General features: G+C 38.6%; 1 protein-coding gene across 1 annotated transcript in view; it reads right to left on the bottom strand.

Annotated features, from left to right (window-relative positions):
* Positions 1–3,395: 3,395 nt before the first annotated feature.
* The window catches only part of sorcs3b (sortilin related VPS10 domain containing receptor 3b), a gene marked incomplete at its 5' end in the record, with an annotated part of 59,290 nt that continues 39,601 nt past the window's right edge, over positions 3,396–23,084 (bottom strand). Inside the window, 14 exons of the mRNA XM_081347820.1 lie at positions 3,396–3,469; positions 7,710–7,945; positions 8,167–8,272; positions 11,976–12,075; positions 13,282–13,413; positions 14,124–14,236; positions 14,412–14,535; positions 16,497–16,630; positions 16,912–17,098; positions 19,180–19,351; positions 19,611–19,724; positions 21,245–21,378; positions 21,805–21,922; positions 22,221–22,328. Of these exons, the coding sequence (XP_081203946.1) occupies positions 3,408–3,469; positions 7,710–7,945; positions 8,167–8,272; positions 11,976–12,075; positions 13,282–13,413; positions 14,124–14,236; positions 14,412–14,535; positions 16,497–16,630; positions 16,912–17,098; positions 19,180–19,351; positions 19,611–19,724; positions 21,245–21,378; positions 21,805–21,922; positions 22,221–22,328 (1,840 nt within the window). The 3' untranslated portion in view covers positions 3,396–3,407. The remainder of the gene's footprint in view (positions 3,470–7,709; positions 7,946–8,166; positions 8,273–11,975; positions 12,076–13,281; positions 13,414–14,123; positions 14,237–14,411; positions 14,536–16,496; positions 16,631–16,911; positions 17,099–19,179; positions 19,352–19,610; positions 19,725–21,244; positions 21,379–21,804; positions 21,923–22,220; positions 22,329–23,084) is intronic.

The following is a 23,084-nucleotide window of genomic DNA, read 5'->3' as shown; positions in this document are numbered from 1 at the left end:
ATTATGCCGGTCACATGTGAATATTGGCTGAATTTAAAGTAGGCCCATCACTACAAAATACAGAACACTTAGCGTAGAGTGTGCGGCGAGACATCCAACTATTTTCTTTGCTGTACATTTAATCATAATGGTAAATGAGATTCTAAGGGAAGCGGTAGTCCTTGGAGGCAAAGCTCTGTGTGCTTTACCATAAAATCACTCAAGCTCTCATCCTACCCTTCTCTCCCTTATCACATAAACATGACGACTGGGACTCCCTAGAATAGATAAAGCTAACGTTGTTTCATGCAGAGTGTTCTATTGTCCAGGTTACTGAACTTTAATCTTCAAATGCAACCGCACAAACTTTGAAAAATGCTTAGAGCTATAGAAACCGCTGGATATGTGAGTCGTCTGCGGTTGTACCTGTGTGTGTGTCTGTGTATGTGCAAGAGAGAGATAGAGAGAGCTAAAATGATGAAAAATATGACATTCTAAAGGCTACTGTGGTGCAGGATATTTAGACAGCCTTTGTCCAGACCAGCAGCCTGCACATTTATGGGTGGATATTGAATAGAGGCATGTTTGCATTTCCTTTGTGTACCGAGTCTTTGAGCAGCTTTAGCAGATCCTGGAGTCAAAATCCTAACTGAAGACTTTCCTGTTTTGTTTCACTGTTTTGTGTCCATCTCAAAATACGATGAAACATTTCAATTTAAAGTTTCCTGATAAAATTGGTGATTAATAGATGAATGAATTTGCTCGATTAAATCTTTCTCTTATTAGTTGGCTAGACCCTGGCTGCACTATGTTCCAAAGTTTTTTAATGTTTTTGAAAGTAGTTTCATAAACTGACCAATATTTTTATTTTAATATTCATTTGAAATGTAATTTATTCCTGTGTTGCAAGTCAGAATTCTCAGCACAATTACTCCAGTCTTCAGTGTCGCATGATCCTTCAGAAATCATTCTAATATGCTGTCACATTGTTTTGTTCAGTTTAGTCTTAGTTTCCATTCTCATAGACCTTATTCACACCAGCGCCATCTTTGATTTTTAACGGGAATGAAAGCAAACGAGAATGTGAGGGATAGACATACATCTCTCCAGAGGGTTGTACTGTTATTTAATGTGTTTTTGGATTGTTCTACTTGCGAAACATTGCAAAAATATCTTTCCAAGACATTTCAGTCGACAAAAAACTCGACAACATGAGCTCTGGAAATTATATATAAGTGATCTGGGAGCTTAATACTGCTTTTTACAGCAGATGTCATTGAGAAGATGGTAAGTATATTTGTCACAGCCTTGCTTTCATACCAATCATGGCACTGCTCTGAATAAGGTCTATTGTTTGTCTTGATTCTCGTCACCCATCAATTGTTATAGTTTTTATTTATTCTTACACCTGTTCCCTGTTGTTTGATTACCCACCCTCTGCATTTAAGCCCTAGTCGTAGTTAATAGTTAAAGTCCGCGTGAACCGGAAGTTGCAAACGACTTTTCTCCAGTGTTGTGACGTATTTCCCAGTGAAACGGAATATTGAACAGAGGGCAGGGTTTTACTCTAGCGCTCCTCCTCTCCATCTCTCGCTCATAACAGACTAACGGTTTGAGGGGAGTGGTTAAGCGTTTCCCAAACCAAGCCGTCAAGTCTACGTCATCAGGGAAGGTCCTCCAATGCAGAGGGGAGGGGCATTTTCAGATTTTGATTAAAGATTACGAAGCCAAAAAATTTTTTTGTGTGGATTGACTTGCATGGATGAATTGTTCACCACAAAACGATCAATTTAGGCAAACAAAGTAAGTATGGTCAATTTTGATTTCATGTGGACTTTAACAGTAAGAATTGGAGCCTAATCTAAAGTGTGACCAATGTTATTTGATCGTCTTTCTGCATCACGCATCTTTGTTGGAATCATCGCTACAGCTGACCTGTGACATATGCTGATTTGGAGCTCAAAAACATTTGTGCTGCCTAATATTTTTCAGGATTCTTTAATGAACAGAAAGTTCAAAAGAACAGCATTTATTAAAATATACATATATATATATATATTTACTGTCATTTGTGATCAATTTAATGCATCCTTGCAAGATAAAAGTAGTCATTTCTGTCAGTGTACTCCTAAAAATGGACAACTTTTCACTAATATATATCTGGGAAAATAATAAAATACAGATGACTGATCCCACACTACAGGTGTTTCACACTGCCATGTTTCAAGGCTTGGCTCTTCAATTTGTCCTACTCAAACTTCTAAAAAAATTTCAATACAGGAAAGAAACTGACAGTAAATAGAAAATATACCTGGAACGGTGCACAATGGAGATTATGCTGAATCGCAGTGTTTACTTTCATTTCAGCAGAGAAGCTCTTTTGTTTCCTTTCATTTAGCGTGATCCTATTAAATATTCTTCAGTGTCAGGTCATCTGCTAGACTATTTACTGGAGAAATGAACAATGATGGGTGGTTGGAAATTGCCTAGAGAAACTGGGACACAGGCCATCCACTTCTATAGAAATGTCATTAAAATCCATTGTAAAGAATCAGTGGGCAGTCAATAATGTAAAAATACATTTATTCAGATTAAAGTGACTTTCAGTTCACAGTCAAATATAAAACTGGCTGTCAGCTATTAGCAGCAATGAAACATGCGCCCAAATGAGTATACTTCTAGGAATACAGTATTGTGAATATGAACCAAATTAAGAATATGTTGCCATCTTACAATAGTAATACACATTGCCAAGGCACAAATGGACACGTTCAGCAGATGAGGCTTCTACACAGATGAAGGTACCAACCTCTATTTGTGCCATATACATCGATTTGATCCTAAAACCATGCTCCTTATGACCTCTTAACATCTCAGAGTCACTATCAATTCAGGTGAGGTAAGCATCAATATAAACATACATTGTATAACTATACAACTATAAGCATATTTCAAATGATTAAATATTGATTTTCCTGTATGAAAGTGTAGCATATGACTTTTTGATTTTCTAAAAGTGAGCTGTTAGTTTACAAATGTGATAATCTTAATATATCTACAAGATAGCATGCAGAGAATGATCTCTTACTTTTACAAAAGGAATTTGGTGCCCCTGCTTAGGAAGAATAGATCAGTTTTGCAGATCGCTTTAAGAAAGAATTGTATTGGGTTGAAAGAAACTACTACTTAAGAGCTGATAAAATTTTATTCTAAATGTTTTCAGTAGAGATTTTGATTTAATTTACACCTATAATTAATAATACCTTGATTAACACTTAAGTAATTGTTTATTTATATAGCTCAAATGTAAAACACCACAATAATAAAAAAAGGCATAAGCACCACAATAACAGGAAAAGTTGAGGGAGAAAATGGTATAATTATACATCTTATACAATTGATATTTCATCATTAAACCTTCCTTCATTTCAGACATTGGTGCAGTTTGGAATCTGTCTGGTCCTTAGCCGCTCTCCAACCCCAAGGCCTCCTAAACACACACACACACACACACACACACACACACACACACACACACACACACACACACACACACACACACACACACACACACACACACAAAGCAGAAATTCACAGTAATTGCAACCAACAGGCAAGGGCAAATCTGTGATCAATGCTTTCCACCTCAGTGTCATGGGATCAGTCCTTGATTACTGTGAATCAAAAACACTCATAAGACAATCACATTCCCTGAGAGCAGAGTAATAAAAGTAGAATGAATGAATTAGGGTCCATCCACTGACCTCACGCTTACAAACAACAGATAGCCACAAAACAAGCATGTCTCTCCCCATGCACCTTGAGCACCAAATCACATCTTTATAAACATTAAAGTGACAGAAAATGACTTAAAAGTATATTTTTTAAAAACTGTATTTTCAGATGATATATGAAATGAAAAGCCACTCAAGTGTACTTAAAGAGAGCACACTTTCATGACTGTTTCTGAACACACTTAAGTAAACTTTAAACAAGTAATAAAAACTGTTATAGTACAATTTTCTCACATCATGGGATCACAACACTAAGAGATAGTAAATTTTTTCCTGGATTTTTTTTTTTTTTGCGTTCCCGAGATTAGACCTTCCTTAACATAATGCCGAAAACCCGAAGTCTCTAGGTGGTCTGGTTAAGGCGTAGATAGAAGTGCAAGATTGGTGCGCACAGACAGAACAGAAATCATGAGTTAACAATCGCAATTTTGTCCGGTGGAAAATTGCGCTAAAAAGTGCACTTTGTAATAGTCAAGTACATCGTTTTTAACATACATCATGCTTTAAAGAACACTTATTTTGTAGTGTTGACTAACATACTAATGCACATGTAAAGTATTTGATTATAATTTTAACTGTAGTGTGTTACTTGATATTACATTTAAAGTTCATATAATTTAAATGTACTACATTGCAAATTCATCATTACAAATACAGTGAGGAAAATAAGTATTTGAACACCCTGCTATTTTGCAAGTTCTCCCACTTGGAAATCATGGAGGTGTCTGAAATTGTCATCGTAGGTGCATGTCCTGCAAATAAGTATTTGCAAATAAGTATTTGAACACCTGTCTATCAGCTAGAATTCTGACCCTCAAAGACCTGTTAGTCTGCCTTTAAAATGTCCGCCTCCACTCCATTTATTATCCTAAATTAGATACACCTGTTTGAGGTCGTTGCATAAAGACACCTGTCCACCCCATACAATCAGTAAGAATCCAACTACTAACATGGCCAAGACCAAAGAGCTGTCCAAAGACACTAGAGACAAAATTGTACACCCCCACAAGGCTGGAAAGGGCTACGGGGAAATTGCCAAGCAGTTTGGTGAAAAAAGGTCCACTGTTGGAGCAATCATTAGAAAATGGAAGAAGCTAAACATGACTGTCAATCTCCCTCGGACTGGGGCTCCATGCAAGATCTCACCTCGTGGGGTCTCAATGATCCTAAGAAAGGTGAGAAATCAGCCCAGAACTACACGGGAGGAGCTGGTCAATGACCTGAAAAGAGCTGGGACCACCGTTTCCAAGGTTACTGTTGGTAATACACTAAGGGCCCTATCTTGCACCCAGCGCAATTGACTTTGTACACCGACGCATGTATCATTCCTATTTTGCACCCGCGCAAAGCGCGCTTTTCACTCCACAGAAGCACGTCGCTAAACTAGGGAATGAACTTGCGCTCCCTGGGCGGTTCAGCGCAAAAAAGGAGGCGTGTTCCGGCGCAAACGTTCCTTCGTGCTATTTTGCAGGTTTAGAAAACAATTGCGCCACTAAGCAGGAAAAAATAGTTTAAAGTCAGTGGCGCGTTGCGCATGTTATTCATAAGCTATTTTAAGGGCGCATGCTTGGCCATAATCAATGTAGCGCGTGCACTACGCGCACTTTGATTCTCTCATCTACACACAGAAGCAGCAGTTTTCATTTTTGCAAATCATACATTATTACGATAGATAGATAGATAGATAGATAGATAGATAGATAGATAGATAGATAGATAGATAGATAGATAGATAGATAGATAGACAATTTCACGAGTTCACATGTTAATGAAATCTGATGTAATATTATAATGCGTATTTGGCTTGCTGTCCGGGGGGAGGGCTCCGAGCTCGGAATTCGGCCCGACCCCAGAGCACTCCCCCCTATGAATGTATAGATCATAGGTATCTATGAGCAGACCCATCTGAAAGTGAGGTGATGGGGTGGTGGCGGGATGCTGAGAAATTTGTCATGAGACAGGAGGTAAGGAAAGGCTTTATTTATACTGGCTTCTTCTTGTATTGATTGGATGATTACCTGAACATGCTCCTCCCGAACTTTGTTACATAAAACTTCATTTATTATAAAAGCATACATCTAGCTTACACATTTACCCAAATTATCATACGCCTTTTTAACCAAAGTTAATTTGGGCGGGTTTTTCCATCCCCAACGTCCCTGACGAGAGCGTTGCTCTCCTTGGCTGTGAACTGCTCCTGGCGCGCGCCTGGCAAATCCGCCGTTATGATAGAAATCTGCTTTAGAACAAGCGCGCCTGCTCTTAAAGGGAATGTGAGATGACGCTCTGATTGGTTTATTTCACGTTACGCCCAAACCACACCTATGAATAATGAAGCTCTTCAGACCAACCCATTTTAGATTTGCGCCTGGCGCAAGAGTCATTTATCCCGCCGGGAAAATAGCAACAGCGCCAAGACCCGCCCACAAAGTTACTTGCGCTTTGCACTTTGACACTTGCGTTTCAGATCGTTAAAATAGGGCCCTAAGACGTCATGGTTTGAAATCATGCATGGCACGGAAGGTTCCCCTGCTTAAACCAGCACATGTCAAGGACCGTCTTAAGTTTGCCAATGACCATTTGGATGATCGAGAGGAGTCACGGGAGAGAGTCATGTGGTCAGATGAGACCAAAATAGAACTTTTTGGTCATAATTCCACTAAACGTGTTTAGAGGAAGAAGAATGATGAGTACCATCCCTACTGTGAAGCATGGGGGTGGTAGCATCATGCTTTGGGGGTGTTTTTCTGCACATGGGACAGGGCGACTGCACTGCATTAAGGAGGGGATGACCGGGGCCATGTATTGCGAGATTTTGGAGAACAACCTCCTTCCCTCAGTTAGAGCATTGAAGATGGGTCGAGGCTGGGTCTTCCAACATGACAATGACCTGAAGCACACAGCCAGGATAACCAAGGAGTGGCTCTGTAAGAAGCATATCAAGGTTCTGGCGTGGCCTAGCCAGTCTCCAGACCTAAACCCAATAGAGAATCTTTGGAGGGAGCTCAAACTCCGTGTTTCTCAGCGACAGCCCAGAAACCTGACTGATCTAGAGAAGATCTGTGTGGAGGAGTGGGCCAAAATCCCTCCTGCAGTGTGTGCAAACCTGGTGGAAAAACTACAGGAAACGTTTGACCTCTGTAATTGCAAACAAAGGCTACTGTACCAAATATTAACATTGATTTTCTCAGGTGTTCAAATACTTATTTGCAGCTGTATCATACAAATAAATAGTTAAAAAATCATACATTGTGATTTCTGGATTTTTTTTTTTAGTCTCTCACAGTGGACATGCACCTACGATGACAATTTCAGACCCCTCCATGATTTCTAAGTGGGAGAACTTGCAAAATAGCAGGGTGTTCAAATACTTATTTTCCTCACTGTATGTAATTACAAATATGTTTAAATACATGACATTCAAGTTTCAATAGAAATTACATCAAAGTAAATTTTAGTGTCCAATAAATGCTTGTCAGTACATGCGGCAGTACACTTTATCCATATTTTTTAAATAATTATGAAATTACTTTGGTGTGTCAAAAAGCACTCTTTAGCTTAACTAATTGCATTTAATATATGAAACAATAATACATTTTAATTTAATTGTAAATAAAATGCAATTAAGTGCCTGAAAATCTTACGTTCAGTTCACACAAAGTGAAATTCTCTTTTTAGAAGTATTCTAAAGTGTACTTTTTTCCACAGATAGATTCCACAGAGTAGATAAATTTAACAACAACACAACAAAACCTAGAACAGGGCTGTCCAAACTCGGTCCTGGAGGGCCAGAGTTTGTCTCAACACACCTGCCTGGAAGTTTCAGGTGTGTTTAATTAGGGTTGGAGCTGAACTCTGCAGGACAGTGGCCCTCCAGTAGCAATATTAGACATGACCTAGAACATGCGTTGTGTATGGTTTGATCACTTCTCTCACCTGGGTTTTGAGCCTCCAGCTCTTTCTCCATCAGTTCTCTCGAAGGTGGCAGATGGCTGAAGCTGTTGTGTGTTCCAGTGTTCGTGGGAAACAGTGTGTGTGTGGTGTGTGTGCTGCATGACGTGAACGAAGTGGCTGTTGTACGTGTGCCGTTCTTCTCCTGTTCGACAGCACTGATCATCTCAGGCTCCTTCTCATGGGTATCCTCTGTCTCCACATGGATCCATGGGATTTTACTGAGCAGACAGAACCAAAAGTAGTGTTGTGGAAAAAAACTGGATGCACTTTTTTGTTGCTAATCCAAGTAGAGGAAACTGTTACTGATGCCAATAAATTAAGGTGATGATCATTTGTCAGCATTGGCTGGTTTTTCCAGGGCATTTGAAAATAACAGTCTGCCATAATTAGCCTAGATTTGTTGAGCAGAATTGGAGGATTTGGGAGAGGTGAGGCTTACCGTTTGAATTTGTAGATGAAGAGAATGGCCAATCCCACCAGGCCCAGAGAAACCAGTAAAAGCATGGCAGAGCCACTGGGGAGAACACTGGAGTCCACCAGAGGCGCTGCAGGCAGACAGCATAACTTTAGTTAGTCTCAATGTCTAGCTATCTCACAGTGTACTTGAAGTCTGTATATAATGCATATATATATATATATATATATATATATATATATTCATTATGTATAATCTATGAAAAATGCATTGTATGTACTTCATATTTAATTGCATGTTCTTGCAAAAAATGTATCATCTTAAATGAGTGATGGTTTCTTATAATTTGAATAGGTATTTTAGCATACAATGATGTGTGCTTATTTGAAGGATAGTGTTCTAAGGCCTCAATACTTTCCCCAAAAACCTTTAAATATAATTTCCAAAATGTGCTCCTTCGTGTGACAATGCATATATTTATTTGTCAAGGGAAACTTGTCCGATTAACTATATGTAACTATGTAATTATGGATATTATAAAATGACTAATTACTATGCTTAATCTTTCATACATTGGTTACATAGACTGATCATATTGAAACCGCTGTATCAAATACGATATAGCAAGTAGTTGAAAAACATTTATTTCAAGAATTTTATATTTATATGTAATGCCCATTTCATAATGTATTATGCCCATTAATGACAATCAAATAATTTAATCATTGCATAAAAAAGAACATTTTCGTTGAGATTTAACTGTTCTGACATTGTTAAAATTGCTGGGATTTTCACAATAACTCTTGCAATGAGTTCCTAGCAATGATTCTAAATTTTTCTTTTCTCAGAAATAATCTCTAAAAACAGAAATAAAGACAATGTGTATATGTTACTGCTATAACAACAACTGTGAAAACAAAAAAAATCGGTTGACCACAAATCTCTTTACTGTCTCTCAGAGCATGTCCATTTCAGTAATTCTAAAAACTGTCTCACTCGTTCACCACACTTACACACACACACACACACACACACACACACACACACACACACACACACACACACACGCGCGCGCACACTGCAGTCCATCCTTCAGCCCTTTGAGGGTTGACGCATGATGATTGTGACCTTTCGGCAGAATGCAGGAGGCAATCTGAACCTTTTCCTGTTCGGAGCAATGAAGACAAATGGCCGTGTCTGAAAAGGGTAGAATTATATGTGGCAGAGAGACACTCTTTATGATCCTGTAATGTCATTTCCAACTCACTATATTGGTCATGCTCAGACAGGCTCCGCATTATCAATATTAATCTAAAGTCCAGGGTAGAGTATCTGTTCTCTAGGATTTCTAGCACCAAGAGAAGTTTGAAGGATTTGACACAATGGAGCCTAAGCAAAGTAATCATTTAGTGTACCTTATATAACCACAGAAGCGTAAAGTCACCTCACATAACCACAGGCAGCGCTGTAATTTACCACAATGAGGCTGCAATTAAATGCAGAACACAATGCGGTAGACAGTTTAAAGGTGCCATGTGTAAGAATTGAGGTAAAAATATCCAAAAAATGAGCTACACGCATCAAAAGAATGAGAAGAAATAAGGGTGATGATGTCATTAAAAAAATTACAAGTTATAGTGCTGCAGAGATATCAACCTGAATTAGCATGCTAAATTACTAGCCACGGCCCGACAGGTGTCATAATACCAGTTTCGGCCATGGGAGGCGGTATGCGGGCAACATAACCACCAGCCAAACTGCAATACACGAATAACTCGCACGGCTTGTGGGCGTACTTGAACCTGATGTCAATCGTGTGGAAAGTACAGCCCACTACTACATTTCAGTTCAGGGAAGAGAGCGGAAGAATGGCTGAAGCCCTTGGCAAGAGACCCTTACCACCAACAACAGTGTTCGTGTTTTTTTACTATTAGCTATTAGTTATATCATAACTAACCTGCTCTGTCTAGTCTGTCGGTCTCCGTGTCCTCTTTGCTTCGCGATTTTTCTGTACGTGAGAAAATTGATGTGTGGCGTGAGAGCGTGTGAAAAGTGTCGGAGCTTGATTGACAGGCAATCTAACCAATCATAATCCGCCATCCGCCATTTTGTCCGACAAAGCAGTCAGGAGAGATAGCAGATTAACATGGGAGGATTTGAACTTGAAAAACGGAATGTAATGACGCCTTTCCGCGGTTTAAAACAACATTCCTTCTTATGTTCATTCATGTTTATTTGATGCTATAAATGAACTAGAAGGAAGAGATGATCAGTTCACAAGCAGCTTTAACTGATGCTCTACACTACAGCGATCTGTCAGACACATTTAAGAGCCACAAAACGGTATGTATCGTTTAAATTTCTTTTAAAAAATGACCAAATTTGAAAGGTGAGACTTTGTTTAATATGTTTAATATCAAAAGTAACCGAAAAGTAACCTGGTCTGTCCTGTCTGTCAACGTGCTGTCAGTCTCCTCTCTGCTCCGCGATGTATGTTTCACTGCGTGAGAACATCATAGACAGTATAAGAAGTGGACAGAGCCATCTCATTGGAACTCAATTGAGACAAGTGAAGCCCATTTTTAGCGATTTTTTTAGGACTTCCGTTCCTGACGCGCAGACTCAAACTGAGCTTGACGACGTAGATGTGACGTGAACAACCTGTCTGTCTTCTAGTGGCTGTGGCAAGAGAATTCTGAATCATTCCCTTCCGAATCTTGCAGAGACGGAGAGCGTGAGTAGGAGGTTTCCATGAGCTTGGAGCAGGAGAAACTTTTGCTAGGTATTCTGATTAATTATTTTGTCATTTTGCCTACACGTCCCCCCGATTGCCCGCGAGCTTCTCCTCCCGTCCATACGGTAATCTCTCTACTGTGCGACAGAGAGTCGCGTGGTTATGACGCAATCGTTAGCCTACTTTTACAAAAACTGCTTCTACGGGGCCATAACATAAGCTACAAGGTAATGGAGCCTTTTATACATTGTCGTGTTTCTTTAGAAATAAATAATGGACAAATGGAGTCTTCAAACGCCTCAGATATAAAGTTATTCGCTGTCAAAGTGACGCCAAAATGAATGGGAGTCAATGGAATGCTAACAGCAGGTGAAGTTCTGCTACAAGATGGTGGCACGCGGCCGGCTTCAACTTCCGGTCGACTTCCTTCCCGCTTGGAGAACATTGGTGTGGCTTGAGAGCAGCGTAGCTTGTCTGACATAGCGACAGTAACTAAGGGGGGCGGGTCTTTGCGAAGGGTCAATGCGTGTGTCTCACGGTGAATGCGTAAGAGTTGGCAGCTCTGGGCGCTAGCTTGGTCAACATCAGCGAATGCTGTCTGTCAAATGAATGTAATTCAAACTAACAATAAAAATGTAATATGAACAAAACGAATATGAACATATTCATTGGTAAAGGTGAAGGGGAGTAGCTTGAAGATGTCATATTTCAAAATCACTTGACATCAACCAGTGTTCCTCTGGAGTCAAAACGTCCTCTATTAGGAGTTGGCTCGGCTTCGGCTATGGCTCTAGGGTCGTTGTGAAGTTAGGGGCGGAGCATAGAGACTATGCCGTTTCTCGGTTGTTACTCTAGAGTAGACCAACTCAGTTTCTGGAGGTATACTGCCCCCATCTGGTATGGAATGTGGAGTATGAATAGATTTTTTGGCGGACATTACACAAGGCACCTTTAATGCAATTCAGAACAAAAGACAACAAGCTCTATAACCACAGACAGAACCAGTGAAATGCATTTTGTGTTCCTCTGGAAGAGTCATCTGAGAACACGGGTTGTCCTATTAAATCCTTAGGAACAGAAACTTGAGTTCAGGTCTTACCCAGTGTGAGCTGAGATAAAGACACAGTGACCCGTGTGTCAGGCTTCAGATCAAACTGGATCAGGTTCTGATTTAAAGCGTTCATGAAGACCTCCAACATCTGAAAACAAGAGGAAGATGATGGTGAGTGATGATGATGAATAGGAGGTCTAAAATAGTGAAGTGCTAATTGAAACCTGTTATTTTTCTAAATGATCTATAATGAAAAGCCTTGTATTAATCGACCAGATCATTATATTAAATATTTAATACGCAATGTTACAACATTAAAGCAGTAAATGTGTGTAAATTATTACTAAATTGATTACTAAAATCACGGTCATTAATTGAACATACACTACCGTTCACAAGTCTGAGGTCGGCAAGTTTTTTAATGTTGTTGAAAGTCTCTTATGCTCACCAAGGCTGCAATATTATGAAATATTATTACAAATATTACTGAAATAACTGTTTTTTATTTTAATATATTTACAAATTTTAATTTATTCCTGTGATGGCAAAGCTGAATTTTCAGCTATTCATTTTCATTACTCCATTCTTCAGAGTCACATAATCCTTTAGAAATCATTCTAATATGCTGACATCTTATCATTATCAATGTTAAAAACAGCTAGACTAATATTTTTGTGGAAATCAGGATTCTTTGATGAATTGAACGTTTAATGAACGACATTTATTTGAAATAGAAATCTTTTGTATAACATTATAAATGTATTCATTTCTGTCTGATTTTTTTTTACAGATCCCAAACTTTTGAACGGCAGTCTATTTGTGTTGAGTTTATCAAAACAATATTTATAAAGGCTGCAAAAAAGGCTTTATTTGTGAATAGTAATCATTCGTAAGCCACTTAAAATGTCTTTAAATGATCATATAAAATTGTTCATTCGGAAAGCCGTACCCTGTAGGTCATCACCCTATATTAGCTGAAAATGCAATAAAAAAATAGTGCTTGTTTTAGCATAAATTTTAATTATTGTCAAGTATTAATTTGACAGGAGTTTTTATTTCCCTTTATGGTTGCTAGGCATTACAAATTCAGCCCATGACATTTTTAAAGTAAGTGTATGTATTTTTCAGCAGGTTTATTCGCTAGTAATAAAGCCTGTTTTTATTGCCACTATAATTTATTTAGCCATCAGAGAATCATAATAGGTTATTTTAACAGATTGTATCAATCATCAGACCTTGTCATTTGAGGAGATCATAGCAAAGCATTTTATTTCAATGTGTGTGTGTGTGTGTGTGTGTGTGTGTGTGTGTGTGTGTGTGTGTGTGTGTGTGTGTGTGTGTGTGTGGTTCTTACCTTATCAAGCTGCTCCTCTGTGTGTGATCTGAATGCCGACTGGTTCGTCTCAGGTAGGATGAAGAGCTCAGCGGCAGTTGGAGATCCAGGAAACACAGACACCAACAACTGGTCCTTAGGGAAGCCACAAACCTAGAAAACACACACACACACACACACACATATTTTTCATCCACTAATAAACATTACATTTATCAGCATGCAACATTCATGACGGGATCTAATTCATGCATAAAAGCTAGTCAATCATTTCATGCCCGTTTGCACATTAATAATATCTCAGTTAATGTTTGCAAATCATAATAAGTCATTCTAGTGAATCTCGAGATGGTTGTAATATTTATGATATGATGTTGTGTAACCATACTGAAAGCACTGTTCAAGTTGAAAATGCAGAGGTATTGGGAGACCATTATATTTGTGCTTGAGCGACTCATTGTAATGGAGTTCTGCGGAGCAGTTCTTTGGCTCTGTTCTTTAATTGGCTGACTGGCTTTAGAGTCTCTCAGTTGCCGCATCAATATTCACTCTGAACTCCTGTGATTCACTCTTGCCAGTAGCACTACATTACCCTATCTCTCGCTCTCAGACTGAGGGGAAATCAGATGGATGCGTGAGAGCACGTAAAGCCTCTCAGCCAAACACAAACCTCGCCAGAGAGCCCAGAAAGAGCCATCAGGCTTAAAACCAGCAGCGTTTGAGAGAAAGGAAAGAGAATAGCTAAAGAGAGAGGAAGCGTGGTGAGCTATCAGCAGCCTTTCAAGAAATTTCATGAGTTCTTTTCAGTGACATGAACAGAGCACTCTAACAAGAACTGATGATGGACTTTAAGCTCAGTATACCTGAGAGAGCGTTGCCCTGACAACTCGCCCCACGTCCTGTCTCCACTCGGTAACCGACGGGTTGTGCTCTTCCAGGTTAGGAGAGAACGACAGCAGTAAAGAACGGAAGAAGTCTAGGAATGAGAGAAACAAGATGGAGGGATAGGAACAGGGTTTATTCTTTTGCAGAGAAGCTCTGCCTAAAATTCCTCTAAATTCTGAGTGTTTTCAATTCTTAGTGAAGCTAAAAATATCACATTCTGTATCTCAAAGAACACTGCAGTGTTCATGACTACAGGAGGTCTTCACCTTTGACAGTGATGATTTTCACATCCTGTAGGACTGTGCCTCCTGCCGACACCTGTACGGTGACGGAGTTAGGTCCCTCTCGTGTGAATGTGTGTGAAACACTTCCTTCCAGTGTGATCAGTGGCTAAAAACACACACATGTGAGACGTTCGGTTCAGATTTAGCTATGCAGAGAAACAGGAAAGTAAATCACAACTCTGCCTGATTTGTGAGTGGCAGAATCATTTATAGCAGAAACCAGTTACAGCCCTACATGACCAAACTCCCGCTGTGTTTCATGGTTCAGTAGTCATGCTTTTGATCTCGGGGCTTTCCGTAGATATATTGGTCTTGGAAATCTTGATCCTTTTTCCTAGTATTTCTTAACATGCCACTCCGTTTGTGAAATGTATTTGTAATAATATGGAGGGCATTGCTGATCTATTTTTGCTTGTTCTGGAACATGATGTTGGGCAGCAGCACTAAAATAGAATGACATTTATAAATGGCTTTTTAACATTCACATTCATTCAAAACAACGCGGTAACACTTTAATGCTGCCTAGTTTTCCATGGTAATGAAAGTAGTGAATACAAAAACATTGTACTTTTAGTCTATAATAGGTTAAGTTCATGCATTTACTTCACTTAAATTATTCACAAGTATATTCTTTTTTTAATATCCCTAACACACTGGAGGCTCTGCTTTTTGCCTGGCTGCACTCTTTGGTGTATATTATTACTTTATTAAACATTAAATGCAACCACAAACAAAAACAACTGGCTTATAAAACAAATCTGGACTGCAAAACTGGGAAACATTTTTGATGCATTTCAATGGAACTGTGTTCTGTTTGCATCACTCTAAAATAATCCTGATAATCAAATAAAACGATGCATAACCATTAAAAGCTGCACAACCACTTTTTGTGTTTCATATTAGAAATGTTAAGACCTGAACTGATTGATCTCATAGTGTGATTAGAAACATAATTCAGTGATGTTTGAAAGCATAATTAAATAGTGATTCATATGCCAATAATAAATCTACCCTAATTCTGCATGACACAAGAAACCAGAATAAAGTATGTGATAATCTTGAGAACATTAAGCAATAATTAAAACAGAGGCAAAAACTAAATGCCAGCAATACTGACAATATATTCTACTGTACAAAAGTTTGGAGTCTGTAAGATGTTTTCATGTTTTTGTAAGAAGTCTCTTATGCTCACCACAGCTGCATTTATTTGATCAATACAGTGAAACAGTAATATTGTGAAATATTATTCCATTTAAAATAATTGATTTCTTTTTCAATATATTTTCAAAAGTAATTTATTTCTGTGATCACAAAGCTGAATTTTCAGTAGACATTACTCCAGTCTTCAGTGTCCCACGATCCTTCAGAAATCATTCTAGTATGCTGATTATGTGCTCAATAACATTTCTTCTTATTATTATTCTTATCAGTTGAAAATGCTTGTGAAGCTTGATTCAGTGTGGAAACCACAATCGCCCCCCCCCCCCCCCTCTTTAATGAACAAAGCTGGAAAGAACAGCATTTATTTTAAATACAAATATTTTGTAACATTATAAAAGTCTTTAGTGTAATCAATTTAATTTGTCCTTGCTGACTAAAAGTATCAATTGCTTAAAAAAAAATATATATATATAAATCATAGACTCCCAACTTTGGAACGGTAGATTAAATGCCCAATAAAACGTTGCCTTATGACAAGAGATCTTAAAATTCTATCTGGGCTTTTTAACTGGGAGCATTTTCCGCTTGTGTTTTCCCAACTATGCCTGTCATTCAACAAACATTATTTTGACAGAGTTAGAATTTAGTTATTCTGTTTCTTTTGGTAGCAGGTGTTCTGCAAAGGGGAAAAACAGTGTACCTCCCCCACTTAAACGTGGCTTTGCTTTTTACTTATTAGACCTCAATCCGAATCCATCCTAAAACAGGTTTACCTCTCTGACCCTGGCAAACACAATATCTTTTGCAGAGCCTTTGCTTTGTTAGAGGTCAAAAGTAATACTGGAATAGCTGCCTAACTGATCTGGGCCTCTGGGCCACATGTATACAAATACTCAGCATTTGAACCTCTGTGCTGTTATTGAACCACCAGTAGAAGGTAGTGGTCTTGGGCTGACTGGGCCACAGCACTGCTGTCAGGTTGGCCTCTCTTCCTCTGATGACGACCACCGGTGTCGAAAGAAAGATACGCTCCACGGGACCTAACACGACACATCGGACGTGATATCCAATCAGACACAATATGAAGTCAATAACGATCACATTTAGCACCGTACACAACAGCAATTTCTGCTTCTACACATCCTTCATTGAGAGCTGGTTCAGAAATAGATAGTCTAGATGTGCAGTGAGTGGCATAGAGGTAATTTAGTGTGACAGCAGTCACTGTGACAGATAGTGTTTTTTTCTTTACAGTGATGGCAGTGGCTTCTTAAAGAAAATTCAAATTCTTAGAAATATATGAGTGTGGTCATGTACATACTAGTGATGTGCAGATAGACAGAGCTGCTGTCAGACCCCTGACTGTTCTGAGCATGTGCGGTGACCCTGAATATCCCAGCGACCCTGTACGTGTGTGTGATGCTGTCACCAAGGCGACTTATATTGGAGTATGACACTGAGATGCCATCTCCAAAATCCACATGGAGACTTGTAGACAACGAGTCACCCTACAAAAAAAACAAAAACAAGAAAAAAGCAGATATATTCTGTTTTCGAGAGACATTGAGGCTAATTTAGTGGTGCACAAACTGTGGTCCGTGAGTTGATTGGCACATAAAAAATTTAGATCTATATATAATATAGAAATAATAATAATAACTGACACTAAATAACACTGAATTAACCAGCTCATTACAATGAAATAAACCAGGTTCACTGTTAACATTTATTTTATGATAAATTAATAATGTAAGTCACAGTTATAGTAGTCAAGTAAAAAAATTATATCACAATACACATTGTTTCAAAGCAGTTATGTTTATGTTCTGTCTATAATGCATTAGTGCTTTACCATAAATAAAGTTTTACACTACCGTTCACGTTTAGATTGACGAAAGATTTTGTAATGTTTTTGAAAGAAGTCTCTTATGCTCATTAAAGGGATACTTCACCTCTGAAAAGATGAATGTGTATTTAAAATAGGTAATTTATGTAGAAGAAATGTGAAGAAATTTTTTAATTTGGAGCTTTCTAGACTGAGAAAAGCCAGAAAATGTATTTTTGGCTTATGTGGATGAAAGACAACAACTCACAGAATCCACTTGCTTCGCTGCCCTAGGAGGCCACGCCTACCGGTTAGAGAGCGCAGTTGAAAACAACAAGGTTAGGCTACCAGTGAGTCTCCGTGACGAGTCTGCCTGGGATTTTGAGATCGCCCAAAATGTCCAGGATTCGTTTTTTTTTGTTCTACAGTCGCCATTCATCATGTTTACTGTGGCGAGCAGGACGAGGCTGACGGCCGCGGGAGAATGGCGCGAGGCCGGTGGCTTCATTACTGAGACGCGCCGGTCTCGTATCTCTCACAGAGGTGCGGGAATTTTCTTAGCAATGTTAAAACGCACATCAACCGATCACTTGTTTAGCGTTCATGTAAACACTACATTCAGATTCACCAATCGGAATTAATTCAGTTAGATTGAAACAAAAGGTGTGCATGTAAACAATGAATGGCGACCGCAGAAAGCAAAAGCTGAATCCCGGACATTTTGAACGATCTCGGCCGCCGGACAAGTCAGGGAAAAGGAGGATGGTAACCCTTACTACTCAGCTTTCTCCACAGAACAAGAGCCTGCAAGCTTAGCTTCCAAAGAAAGACGGCTGACTGTGTGTACATTATGTGAGTGAGATCCCACCCTCTATGGGCGGGCTGAACACATGCGGAACAGCTCCTCCTACTGGCTGTAGTCTTTAGCCTCTGGCCAGAAAATCCTCCGATGACGCAAAATGACAATTTTTGCGTCATCGGAGGATTTTTTCCAGACAAAAAATACATAAATCTCTCCTCTCAGGGGGATATGAGGGTGGAAAGCAGGGTAATTTGAAAATACTACAGGTTTTCTACTAAGCTTAATGCTAAATCCTGAAGTATCCCTTTAAGGCTGCATTTATTTGATCCAAAATACAGAATGAATTTTCGGCATCATAACTCCAGAATTCAATGTCACATGATTCTTCAGAAATCATTACAATATGCTAATTTGCTGCTCAAGAACATTTCTAATTATTATCAATGTTGTGCTGCTCAATATTTTTCTGGAAACGTAATGCATTTTTTCAGGATTCTTTGATGAGCACAAAGTTCAGCATTTAAGTGAAGTAGAAATCTTTTGTAACATTATAAATGTCTTTACAATCACTTTTGGTACATTTAATTCATCCTTGCTAATTAAAAGTATTAGTTTCTTTAAAAACAAAATTAGTTCATTAGTTAATAGTTAATTTAATTGAAAAAATAACAAAACAGCAGTCTAGCAAATTGTGGATTGGTGGCTCAAGACAAGATTGATGAATGAGACTCCTTTATGAGATTTAGGGTTTTGGTTTTACTCTTGAAGTGGTCTCTCATGTAAAAATGTTTGAGAACCATTAATGTAAAGCACAACACCTTACTAAATGAATTACTTTGTGTGTGTGTGTGTGTGTGTGTGTGTGTGTGTGTGTGTGTGTGTGTGTGTGTGTGTGTGTGTGTGTGTGTGCGTGTGTGTGTGTGTGTGTGTGTGTGTGTGTGTGTGTGCAGCTGCTAACTCACATTTTGCAAAGCTACTCTGAAGGTGATGTTTGTTCCCAGTACAGCAGTGAGCTGAGAGTTGATGGTGCTCAGTTGTAGGCCACTTGGTGCTATGGGTTTACACTGTTGCATTCTAGGACTCAGTGTATCCTTCAGACCTTCTCTACAGTTATTCAACAGCACTCTCCTGTACCTGCACCGCCATGCACAAATACTTTAGAAAACATCTCTGTTACCAGCAGAAACACAAAAAGGGACATGTAGTTGATATACAAACAAAAAAAGTTTTACTCATTCTTATGCAGGCTATATATGGTAATCTAGGGCAGGACTGGTATTACTTCATAAACTAAACAGAAGATGTCACAAAGAGATTAATTTTGCATCTATGAATCATGCTGCAATGTGTATGTGTGCCTGTGTATCTCTGTGTATCTGTGTGTGTGTGTTACCCTGTGCTGTTGCGGAAACGCTGTCCGTGGCTGCAGGTGTGTGCTGGTAAATTGACATCATACCAGAATGCAGGTGCACATTTTCCACTGGCCTGTCTCTCAAACCCATAATCACTGCAAGGAAATCATAAAAACACATAAATTATTCAGTTTGGTTAAGCTCCTCTCTATAAGGCCACAGCAGTCTATAGAGAGAAGTGGCTTGAATATATACTATACAGAATGTACTTTACATACACTGCAAAATAAAGGTTTTTCAAGGTCTCTCTCATGCACCACAGGATTCACTAAAAACCTATTTTAAAATTTTCACTGTATTATTCGTGTTGTCTATATGAAAGCTTGCCATACATCAGCTGATTTATCTGTTTATACCGCAGCAGTTCAAATCACTAAATTGCACTCGGAGCAGGGTAATTTTTAGTATGAATTATATACTATTGTAGTATTTAATCATATTTTGAATGAGCTTTTATTTTTGATATTTTTGATTTTGCCATTTGTATTCATTATTTAATATTTCTATTTTGGCTTTATTTTTAATTTTAGTATTTTTTGTAATTCAACACAAACTTCAACTTTTATTTAAGTTTTTCATCTAATAGTTATATTTTATTTTATTTCAGCTATATTTCAATTCGAAAACTATTTTCAAAAGTTTTAGATACCAATAACAACACTGACTTGGAATTAGACTGTCAACCCTATTTTGGTATTTAATTGAAGTCATTATAGTAAATGTAGTGTAGAATATGGGAATAGAAAGCCTAAATTCAATCGGTTCATCATATAAAGTGATCGTGTCTCTTCAGAAAAATTGGTCTAAACCGCTTAATTAATATGGGTTAGTTTTACGATCTCTTTATGAACTTTTTGAAGCGTCAAATTTGTAGTTGCTTAGCTGTCAATGGAGGGACAGGAATCACTCAGATTTTATCAAAAAAGTTTGTGATCCGAACATGAACGAAAGTCTTAGACTTGAGCTGCGGGTTTACAACATTTAAACTGCTGCTGCGGATCAGGGCTAAACTCAGTAACACCAGCTCCTTCAGGCTAATCAGATCACTGCCACATTTATCATCCATTTAAATATTCATTACTTATTCATTTGGAGATAATTAATCATTTGACATTATGCTAATTTTGCGCGCCTCTCATTCGTATGTGTAATTTGCCTAAGAGCAGACGACTCTAATGGAGCCTGTGTGCGGTACAAGAGAGATTTATGTCGTCGTTATGATCAGCGCAGGAGTGTCTCTCCATGTGCATCATGGTGAGCTTGTAAAGACATATCCATCAGTATTGCGATATGATTATGAAAGGCCGATGTAAAACCAGGCTTTTACCTTGCCGCCTCAAGAGCAAACTAATTTAATGTAGCGACTGCAACATTATCATAAGCTGGACTGAGCAGACGTTTGACGAAGGACAGATGAAGAGAAAAACCTTGTTTTTTTACATTCAAATACCACTTAATTAATCTGTATAATTGGTTGGATCCCTGCAGCTTTTGTTCTCTGCATGCAACACTGAGTCCTTTGATCCGCAAGAGTTACTGTCACTCATTTCCTCCACTGGAAAAGCAGCTGCTCTGCATTTCCGCGTGTGTGCACGTATGCATGCCTGTGACTCACCACTCAAAGTCATAGAGGGTGCAGATGCAGGGCTCAGCTGAAACGACTCGAGAATACTCCCGACCCAGAGTGCAGCGTGTGCCAGGCTTCCTCTTCATATACACCTGTCTCTCTCCCATCACACACACCTCGCCCTAAAATGCACATAAATATGTCACTTATTCACATGATTTCCTCCAAAATAGGCTCGCAGTTTTCCAGTTACATTAGATGTTACACTCCTTCTGCTTAGCTAAGGATGGCTACAATAGTTTGTATGAATTTTAAAAGGAATTTCCTTCCAGAAAACAGATTTGACATGCAATTTAGGCTGACTCGGTAAAAACACAAGAGAGAGTCAAAGCTGATGGACAACATGTCACCAACATTATGGTGGTGGCTAGATCTGTTGCAAATCCATTACGACCATTCATTTCCATTCTGCTTGGGCATGAAACCCCAGATATGAAAATAGTCTCACGTGCCACCCTAATTACTAGCAAATTCAGTGCCAAAAGAAACTAATGTTGAATGTTGAGAGAACGAACAGCAAGGCTTGCTGATAAATGTGAGGTGACAACCTTGTTATGGAGGTGCCATGTCTGAAAGTCTCCGTCTGTGCATTTCCGCCCAAACAGGGAGCTGTAGTCAATCTTTATCAGCTGCCAGTCGGAGTGGTAACTAAAGTGCCCGAAGAATCTACGAGGACAGAGGTGCTTAAGTACAACAGGATTTGTTTACTTTTACATTCTTTACAGTTGCTAAGGGACCAAAAGGACACATTTTGCTATGGCAAATCTGTAAAGGACTAATAGGAAGTGTCAGTAAAACTACATTGCTGTCAGTACAAGTAAGTGTGCAGGATCCTAGTCCAGACCTGCAAAAGAAAAGATTTAATCTGATAATAACGATCCCAATCAAGTGAGGGTTCATTACTGACACCTCCTGGACTATTTAGACAAGTTTGTCTGAGAAGATGAGGTAAAATGATTCTTACGTAATGATGCGATTCTCAGTCTCTGGAGTCATCAAAACCCCGTCAACAAATAGAGGTGTAGATGAAAAGCTGAGTTTGTCCCACTGCCGGCCTTCATCCAAACTAATCCTAGACACACATACACAAATCTCTTTTCATTTCACTGACAAAGCACATTAGGTTCATATTCTGATTAATATAATGTACAGTGCACATTTGACAAAGACATAAAAATAGAAGATGCATTTGTTCAGCCATCTGAGAATATTTAGCAGATCCACAAAAACAAGTAATTGCGGAGTCACTGCATTAACATTTAATGTGGGCTGCATCTGCATAATTACATTAAAATCAAATCTAATATATGCTCATTGAAAAATATCAAGACAAAATTATTCACCATACCCCACTTGTGTTTACATTACACTCTAATCATTATTATCGTCATGTATAATGTATATTATGTCTCATTACACATTCAGTCCATTTTGCATTTCATTGTTCTGTTGCATCTCCTTATTCTGCTTTCCTTCTGTCCTTTGCATTACATTTATTATTTTGCTCTGTGTAAGTGCCTCTTCAGTGTGTTTTGTTTTCAGATCTTGTTCTTTCTATGAATATATTGTACTTTAAAGTCCCTGATTGTGTCAATGCCATTTATTCTTGTGTGTTTAGAGCCCTCCTGTTTGTCCTATTTTCTGAGCGTTGAATGTTTAAACATTACACATTAGTTATGCGCTAGTTGTGTTCTTGGGGATCTTTGTTTAGATCAAGTTAATTTAGGAGTAATTTGGTTATATACTTTCAATAACAAACTGCAGCTACCTGGCATTGCCGAGTCTGCAGAAAGTGCATTTCTGTATTCATGCTTTTAATAGTTAACAA

Source organism: Scardinius erythrophthalmus (genome assembly GCF_964197995.2).
Source record: "Scardinius erythrophthalmus genome assembly, chromosome: 19".
NCBI classification, from domain to species: domain Eukaryota; kingdom Metazoa; phylum Chordata; class Actinopteri; order Cypriniformes; family Leuciscidae; genus Scardinius; species Scardinius erythrophthalmus.
The sequence above is the reverse complement of the archived record's forward strand: the minus strand, read 5'-3'. Positions and strand labels throughout refer to the sequence as shown.